Here is a 9,590-nt window from a genome sequence, read left to right as displayed (position 1 = left end):
GTCGGCAGGGCTACGCAGAGATTTGCGGCTACGTTGTGGAAACGTGTCGTACACATGGGATCGTCATGAAGCCGGTGCGCGCGAAAGAAGCCTCCAGGGGTCTGGAAGTCTCCGTCGAAAAACTGGCGCCGGTACCCGGCAGCAGCGCGGGGAGGAACGCGGGCCCGTTTTGGCAGTGCGTGTGCGGCATCGATCGCGGCGCCGCTTGCAGTCGAGGAGACGGTCCCCCGCGCTCGCTACTCGCGCCCCGTGAGCAGCTGCCGAGCAAGCAGCAGCGTCGTCGTGCCGCTAGCAGTCGCGTAGTGCGCCTATGCTGCCGGCGTTAGTGCGCTGCTCGCCGTGGTCGCGCCGCTTGCCGAATCGTGGTCGGCGCAGCAGCTAGAGATAGGCTTTACGTGGTGCGCGATGATGCCTCCGTGTTCTGGGAGGCCGCCGCCACCGCTGCCGCCGCCCCTGGCCCTGGTTTCGCCTCTTGGGCCGTGGCTACTGCATGCGGGCCTGGGCTACGTGCCGCTCAGGCGAGAACCGCACTTCCGGTGAGAACTCTGCTGCTGCCTTGCGCGCGCCTCCGATTGAAGCGTGCGCGGTTGGCGCTATCTGGCGCTCAATCTCTGCCGATAACTGGCCGGCCAATCGGGCCAGATTGCGTCGTATTCGCGCATGCGCACGAGTGCCCCGAACGCCGTCACGCGGAGCTGAAACCTCGTTGCGTGGACCGACACCGCAATCGTTGTGGTTCGCTGCTGTGCATAGACTTAATTGGGCGTTATCGTCGAAACGACCCTGCTTTTGTGCCCATTTGACAATTACTAACCAGTGGTGACGCTGTGGATACTGCTGATCGCGTGCTCCCGTTCTTAATCTCACCTAAGCCCCCGGCGTTTTCTCTGGTTTCTTTCTGCAGGCGGCCGTCGTTACCGTAAATATAGTGAGGAAGGGGGCGGAACCGCGTGCGCTGTCTCCGCCCCCCTTTCCTCCTTCTGTCCCCTGCCGCGCTCAACATTCTATTTCACGATGCGCTCTAGCTCGGTTCGCTCGAATGGCATGTGTTCTCGTTGGTCGACACGTCTCGGAGTAAGGGGTCGATGTTGTGACAGCTGCAACTTTCTTGCAACAGCATAGGTGTTTACCGTCGCGATGGCTCAAGACTACAATATACTTGTGGGTCTGACTCCCAAAGCATGTAAGATGGGAGCGGTATGTAAAACCGCTCGTCTACAAACGCTTTTTGAAGCGCACCTACGAAGGTATAATGAGCGTTTATAAAACCACGTTGGACATGCTATAGAGCATGACACTAAAGCAAGACGGATGTTTATGTATTAATTATTCTTATTATTTATTGCTACTACTATTACTACTACTACGCACTTGACTGCCAATTTCTGATTATATGATTCGGCGCATTCTTCTGAAATGACCAACGGTTCGCGACATCCAGCTTTTGGGTTCGTGGGATCAAATCACGGCCGCGCTGGCCGCATATTTATGGAAGCAAAATATAGTTCCAAGAACTCTTGTAGGGCGTTTCTTTTTAAAATTTGTTACTGTGTTTGTGTTTTGTGTGTTCGTATGAATTCTAATACTGTCCTTGTAGCATTGCATACTACATTTTGAGGCAGAAGTTCCAGAACTCGTGGACCTCTTTCTCTTTGTATTTCTTACCGATTTCCCCAGTTGCAATAATAATATTTGCATGTCGTTGCAGGTTCACTGTAATAAATAAATAAAAAATAAATAAATAAATAAATATGCCAGGAGGCAACCCTTGATTTGCGCACACATGCGGTTGTAAGGCCTGATAAATAGAGGTGGGCTAAGTACTAGAACTGCATGGCAGCAAGATGACCATTCTGGCAAGTTCGTCGATGTTCTAAACCTGCTACCTTCGTAGTTGAAAGAAAATTCAGCATTGACCAGCTAGACTTACACCACGGTGCAGTTCGAAGCCCAGGCGTGGCCACATTATTACACTGTAGGCGTAGCTCTAAGACGTGGAAACTCCGATCATTTATACCTGTCGTGCGCTGAAGCAGCCGATCCTCGTCCCATTTCGCTGAAAGCTCTGTGGCGTTCCACGGTAGAATACTAGTGAAACTTGATATGCACTGCCAACGCCCAGTACGATTGTGACGGACGTAACGACCGCTTTTCAGAGACAGCGTGTATCAAATCAAGAGACGACAGGATGCCAATTGCTCGCCGTCGAGGTCCAATCGCGCTGGCCGATGGCAGTTTCCAGCACCAGCGCGAAGCCGCTGTTTGCTTGCACCTTTGCTTTCTTTTTTTCTTTCTCTTGTTAATTCGTGCACTTAGCAGGTGACCGATCGCGTAACTTTCTTACAAGTACATCAGATGAAAAGCTTTCGTGCCCGCTTGCGACGTCGCAGATAGTACCATGACCACGTAACCCGGCTGTTATCACACTCCGCGCTGACCGCCGCCTCATTCTTTGCTGGGGATACTCTCCACACTCGGCATTAGAAACATTTGTGGCGATATGCCGCGGAAATCTCGATGAGAATTGAAAAACTGGGTAAGGTAGCGGTTACAAATTCGGTTCGGTATTGCCATCTGGAGAGGCCGTGAAAGTTTGCGCGGCGACCGCTGTGGGAACACTTCTTTAGGCGGGGCCCCCGCGAACGAGGTCAATGGCACTCTAGGGAACCACAGCAAATGTGAGGGGGGGGGGGGGGGGGGGAGGCCGTGCGTTCCGCTGTTGGCGTTCGATGTTTCGCGTAACGTACCCTCTCTCTCTCTCTCTCTGCGTCGATTTGAGCTCTGGTGAATAGCGAGTGGGGAGTTTGTAGGAAGGGGGGCCTGGTGCACCCCTCGCGTCTGGAGAACGCGCGTCGGGGCGGACAGCAGCTGTTTCCGTGCCGCCGACAGCTGGCCGCTCGGCCGACCGGAAGAGTGCGCGCGCTGCCTGCCTGCCGTATAGCCTGCCGCCGCTACTCACCGCCGCTGCTCCGAGCACGGGGGGGCCCAGGCCTCCGGCCACATAAGGTCTTCAGCTAACGGCCGGGAGGCGCGCAGCGTTGAAAAGTACACGCGGCCATCGTTTAGAGCGCCGCTGTTACGACGCGTCGTGCATCTGTGGCGGCTGTGCTGCTGTGCTGTGTCGGACTACAGCGGCGGCGCGTCCTCTAGCACCTTAGTGCGCGACTTCGGTGTTCCTGTGGCGAGCGGTCGACACGGGAGCGTTCTCCCATCGGAGCTCGCGGCTTTCGCCGCGCCCCATCTTGCGTGCAGCTCAAACAGTTCCCGCCGTGGTTTTGTGCAGGCTTCCAAGATGACATTGCCGCTGTAAGTTACGTAGCAGCCTTTCAATGTGCTCGGTGGCCCTGGCGCTATCAACGCTATTATTTCGGTCAAGTGGCAGGCCCAAGACGTTGCCACGAAGCATGCATTCCGTATTATTATTATTATTATTATTATTATTATTATTATTATTATTATTATTATTATTATTATTATTACAGCGAAGCTGTTTACCTCTAGCTCATGTATGCATCCCCCGCATGCGTTCCCAGGGGGCTACCCTGGCTGACTTACGTCTGTATAGGTGACAGTAATGTGTGCGCCGATCCCGGAGATTGTGCAGTACCGGGCATGCGTCCCCAGTGGGTGTACCCTGGCCAGCTTATGTCCGTATCACCGTGCGTGGACAGGAATGCGTGGGCCGATCGCAGAGATTGTACGATACCGGGCCGACCCGCGATGGAGGTGAAGCAGGCTTCGAGCACTCCTCCAACTTCGCAAAATAAGTTTAATATTTTGGGTCCAATCCAAATAGAACTACATAAATTCGGCGTTGTAAGAGAAACGCTACGCGCGCGCGCGCGCGCACGCACGCACGCACGCACGCACGCACGCACGCACGCACGCACACACACACACACACACACACACACACACACACACACACACATATATATATATATATATATATATATATATATATATATATATATATATATATATATATATATATAATATATGTGTGTGTGTGTGTGTGTGTGTGTGTGTGTGTGTGTGTGCGCGTCGGAGGGGCCGGCGCGGCTTCAGCAGTGGTTGCGGCATATGCATGGGAAGTGCACTGACCGTGGCGGCGCTTGGGTCGGCGTAGTGTGGTGCCGTATTTCAAAAGTGTATGATTTCATAGTGTATGTAGCCTAAACAGCTTCGCTGGTAATCCGTCCCCATATGAATGTTGCGGCCCCACGAATTATTATTATTATTATTATTATTATTATTATTGTTGTTGTTGTTGTTGTTGTTATTATTATCATTAATATTACATGCCTGCTAATCCTTACGTGCACTCCTATTTCTTTTCAGGGAATCTATACGTTGTTCTTGTGCATAAACATAAATAGCGTCACTTGTATTCCTGACTTTCCATCCTTAACTGACTGTAATCACATGTAGTACATGCACTCTCAGAACACTACTAGACTGGCTGCAATAAATGCTCTCCTGATTTATGGTTCTCAAGATATACCTCCTTACTTTCAAAAGCCAAAGGTATTAAGCTTGGCGCATATATATATATATATATATATATATATATATATATATATATATATATATATATATATATATATATATATATAATTTGTGAGAGGCAGTAATGCTTTGGGAGGCCCACATTGTGCTTAAGTATCCTCGAATTTTTTCGGCAGTGCTATTTGTTGTTTTGCTTTTATTTAGTGTTTTTGGACTGGGACACAATGGTAATTCCTTGTGTGGTCCAGTTGCACGAACTAAGCCAAATGTTCCCTTTGCAGATAGGCGTAGCTTCTAGAGTCATAACATTCTTCCATGGCAGTACATTCCACGGACACTCTCTATATGAATTATCATTAGAAAAAAAAATGTAATGAAAGCAACTATAAGAGTGAGCAAGGTAGCCACGCTCACTTACAGCGTACCATATTTGCCATTTCTGCAACAGAACATTTCTGCACTTAACTGCTTATCAAAAGTGGTTAATGTTTCTTTTCAGTGAGATCAGATATTCAGTGTTACCACTGACATGTTGCCGTTATGTTCTTTGGCTGGAGCCAGAAATGGAAGCATTGAATTGAAAAATGAATAAGACTGTGTGCTTGCACTTACCTTGTTATCTATTTGTGCCGATAGCCTCACTGAATATAAATCAACTAGTTCAGCCTTAAACTGTCATGCTCATGACTAGGTGGAGATTGAAGAGTTCTGGTTCATGTTTCAGGTGCCTAGCTGCGGCAGTGCCCCCGCCGCGCCTGCTCCTGTGCTGCGAGGGCCGGCTAGGCCGAGTGGTGCCGTGGCCACAGCAGCATGGCCCTGCCTGCCCAGCCAAGTCCCTGAGGCTTGCTCCCAGTGCGCTCTGGAGGAGACAGCAGCGCAGGCACCGACACCACCACAGGAGCGCCACCATGGGGCAGAAGGTCACTACCGGCCTCAAGGTCAGGCTTTGCACACCCACGGATGGTGCTTCTTGAAAAGGGCTTCACTAGTGCAGTAAAACTTAAATGTAACAAACTTCTTGGAAATACAAAACAAAAAAATAGTTTTTACTGAGGTATGTGTACAACACTCAAATGAAATCTCAAGCATTTGTGGACTGTCTTTCTACACTTGCTGGGAATTTCGGTGTCTTACCAAGACAAGCAAATACTTTGCACATGTTACCAAACAGCTACCACTACAGGCTCAATTAGGTTGCATCTCAAAACGGAAAAATGAGGCAGCATAATTGTTCAGCTTGATGTTTCTAGATTAAGAAATGCTATAACCATTTTGAAGCAGAGTGCCACAGTAAGAGTTGATGTCATTGAGCTGTATTGGCACCAGGAAGCTTCGTGAAGATGGGCTGCATGATGAATTCAGGCAATGCTGTTTTGCAAGAAAGTTCATAGAACAGAAAGTTGCCTTTTATTAACGGAGTTAAACTGAGGCTGTTTTGCATAGAGCTAAGTGCAACATTCCTGGGGCGAGCTTAGATTGTTCAAATGAAAACTTTATTAAAGCTTTATTGTATATTGAATTATGAGCAGTTCTGCTTTCATACAGAAATATGCCGAGCCATGTAGGTACAAGGAAGGCGATGAATTCAAAGTGCAGATCATGTTAAGGAGCTAGGTAATCCAGACTGTAAAGCTCAATCCTCACAGGGCATCTTTTTCATGTGTCAAATCAATGTAGAATTTTGCTTGAAGTCACTTTCTGGCATCGCCTTTGGCTGCCAGATTGTTTGCTGGATTTGGGTGCCAATGTGCTATAGGTGCTGTTTGTCAGCTGAAATGCTTGATTTGGCAATGCTATTAAAACAGCCCTTTAAAAGCAAATACACATGTAAATGCATTCTATAAAATCTAAATCTTGCTTTTGTTTGACAAAACAGCAAGAAAATTTGCTTTCATAATGACTCTTTTTTGTTTTGTTTTCTTTAGTACTGATGAATTTGATTGCAAATCATGTTTCTTCATAATGCACAGTATAACAAGAGTGTGAAGGCACAGTGCTATTCGGAGCCTGTGCTACTGTTAATAATTTACACTGGTAAGTTCCAGCTGCGCAAAAGTGTGATGAGACAGGCCTGTCTTGAATTACATTGTGATTTGTGGATGGTTTATCATTGACTTAATAAATCATTGAGATAGTTTATATAGCTGAGTTGTTTGGGCTATATAAGTAGTAATACTTTAGGGAAGAGGTTGTTGTGGGCCCAATGGGCATATAAACTAAGTGTAATCAAAGCGTAAGTACAGGTACTATAGATATTTGTCACCCTTGTTTTGTGCACTGTTTGTGTTGGTACCTCATTTAGATTTATATAGTCATGGTGAATATCGAAGTGTGGCAGATTGTAGGGGTGTGTAAATATTCAAAACTTTCGAATGACGAATGGAATATTATCCTATTCAATTTGAAGACTGAATCGAATAGTCACTATTCGTAATTGGGAATATTTTTTTAATACTTCTAGAATATCTTGAAATGTCAGCTGTGCTGAAATAAACGTACATTTGGAACAAAAGTACAGTAAATTTTCACCCTACAGGCATAGTATAGACGTGAAACATAACTTGTGCAGTGGCCAAGGCTATGTCACTTAGGTAACCATACTTTACAGGCTGTACAGTGATTATTCGCACTCTCTGAAGAGCCCTGTGCATGCAAAGAAGCTGCTTCTTTGTTTCTAATGCTCCATGGGTGCTTTTGATAAGCATCTTCATAACATTTTATAATGACATGAACTTGCTAACTTTAAGAATACTAGGATGTGAACATTCTTTTATGTTAATTGTGATAATGCTTGTTGATTATTTGAAAACCATTTGAAAATATTCAATTTGATTTGCTAATGGCACTATTCGATTCATATTCAATTCGGTCTCTAAAATCACTATTCACACTCCCCTAGTACATTGTCCGCCCCCCATTGTCCCTGTACATTGTTCAGATAGGACACTGTTCTGCCAAAATTATGTTACGATAGTTAGTACAAAGATTGATGGGCACTCCTCATTATTGCTAGATCAGTAGACTGCAAGGAAAACAAATGGGCCTACCAATAAATTAGTCTAGGTGACAGTGCAAAAAACAGATGCTTACTGTGCTAGTGTGTGAAACATGAAGTAGGGTTCTTGTCTAAATACTATAAGTCTTCCACCAAGCAGAAGTCTCTGTTTAGATAACTTGGTAATACTAAGTCTCTGCCACCCATTTTTTATGAAAGGTGACTTTTTAGCTCTGTAGCTTCATTCATCTTGAACATCTGCTTATGTGAAAGTCAGTTCATGAACACAGTGTTGTAAAATCTAGTTAAGTAACATTGCAGTGCACATGTATGTGAAGCTGTTGCTGAAGTCTACCTAAGAAATTCATTCTTGTCCCTAAATTAGCCTTTAACTTTGAAAATAATGTTTATGTGAAGTGCAAAGTTGCAACATACCCATACAATATTGAACAGTGTGCTTGAATTTTTTCTTTTGGTTTGATTCTTCTGTTTTCTTAGTTTGGACATGATTTTAAAGTATACACAGATAGAGTTCTCCAACCGAGTTCTATGTCATGCAGGTGGTTCAGCCAATGGAGGAAGAGAGCCTGGTGGGTCAGCCGTCAGTTGCCCACCCAAGCCGGCCTGGCTGGATCCATGAGGTGCGGGAGCCTCAAAGGCCATTGCGACTCGAACTGCTACTGGACATGCCACCAGCTAGTCCAGAGCTACAGTGCCGGCACGCCTGGAACCCTGAGGATCGGTCACTAAACATTTTCGTCAAGGAAGATGATCGACTCACCTTCCATCGGCATCCTGTTGCCCAGAGCACAGACTGCATTCGTGGCAAGGTGTGCACTTGCCTTTGTTCAGTGCACAGGGCACGCCAACACATGTGCGTGGTGTTGTGTGACACGCTTCTCTTGATGCGTCAGCATTAGTATGGTCATGCGAACGAAAACCTATCTGTCGTCTTGTGTACAGCAAAAGAGGGGAGAGGAGTTGAGAGGATGCGAACGCAGGTGGAAATGGAGGAGGCACTTTATGGAGTGGGCAAGCGCAGTGCACTGCAGTGCAGTCCAGCACAGTTGGTGCTTGGCTTTCAGCAGGTGCACTTTGCTCTCGGGCAAGTTCGGACAGGTGTTGTGCGATCCGATGGTCCCATTAGTGGCTCCGTTTCTGTTCCGTGTACTCTATAGTTAAAAGTAACAACAGACGGTTGCGTCATCTACTGTGTAAAAGCAATGCTAACGACTTACTGTTGCATGAATTCCATTGGTCGCCCTATTTATTTTTTTTTACTTTACCTACACTCAACAGCTGAGCTTCTGGCTAATAATTATTCAAACCTGCCTGCTTATTATGTATACCTTTGGGCAGAGCTGCAAAGGAGCCATATTCTGACTTTTGACCTGTTGTCAAAACAGTTTCAAATATGTTAACAAACGGTGGCTTCTTTCTTGTTCCATCACTGTGATGGTGTATTTAGGCCATGCCATAACTGCACAGGATGCATGGCAGTAAAGTAACAGAAATGTGAAGAAAAATGGGACAGTTCTTTGCACAGCTGCCCAGTGTGCTGCTACATGGGTTTTCTGGTCTTCTGTAACAAGCCCGAGCTATATCTGCAGCCATTATTCCTTTCTCATTGGCGATTCATTTGGCGAACGACCTTCTTCCAGATAAATTGTTCATGTGCGGTGGTAGGCGGTCCTGTGAATGAGCATTGTGAGGATTGGGGGGGTCAATTCCATCGCTCAATATCAGTTGTCAAGATTGGAGTCGGGCATGAATTAGATGGTAGCTGGCCATGCCGTCATCCAACTTATCCATGCTCAGGATGTTGTTGAAGGGAAGGACTGCTTCTCATAGAGAATGAGGAATATGGGTTTATTTACAGTATCTACATAAGGACGTTGCAGTTCATCAGTCTAGCATGACTGCGAGAGAGAGTACACTGAGCAGCCGCACAACAGCGGTTTATAAACACTCGGTCCTCCCTCGATCCCAAGGTGAGGGAAACATTCGACCAGTCATCGTAAACGAGTCGCCTCACTGCGGGCGGGACACACACACACTTCCGCACAGGTCCACGGCCCCCATCGAT

The 9,590-nt window shown here is 46.7% G+C and overlaps 1 protein-coding gene across 2 annotated transcripts in view; it reads left to right on the top strand.

The window, feature by feature from the left end:
* The first annotated feature begins 393 nt into the window (after nucleotides 1-393).
* The window catches only part of gus (splA/ryanodine receptor domain and SOCS box containing gustavus), a 28,304-nt gene continuing 19,107 nt past the window's right edge, over nucleotides 394-9,590 (top strand). Inside the window, exons 1-3 of one of the 2 annotated variants that reach the window (XM_075684402.1) lie at nucleotides 394-536; nucleotides 5,234-5,447; nucleotides 8,065-8,334. In XM_075684402.1, the coding sequence (XP_075540517.1) occupies nucleotides 406-536; nucleotides 5,234-5,447; nucleotides 8,065-8,334 (615 nt within the window). In that variant the 5' untranslated portion in view covers nucleotides 394-405. Of the gene's footprint in view, nucleotides 537-2,973; nucleotides 3,307-5,233; nucleotides 5,448-8,064; nucleotides 8,335-9,590 lie in introns of those variants that run through there. The other variant, XM_075684403.1, reaches the window with a different exon arrangement.

Source organism: Dermacentor variabilis, chromosome 3, assembly GCF_050947875.1.
Source record: "Dermacentor variabilis isolate Ectoservices chromosome 3, ASM5094787v1, whole genome shotgun sequence".
Lineage (NCBI taxonomy): Eukaryota > Metazoa > Arthropoda > Arachnida > Ixodida > Ixodidae > Dermacentor > Dermacentor variabilis.
This window is presented reverse-complemented; position numbering and strand designations above follow the sequence as displayed.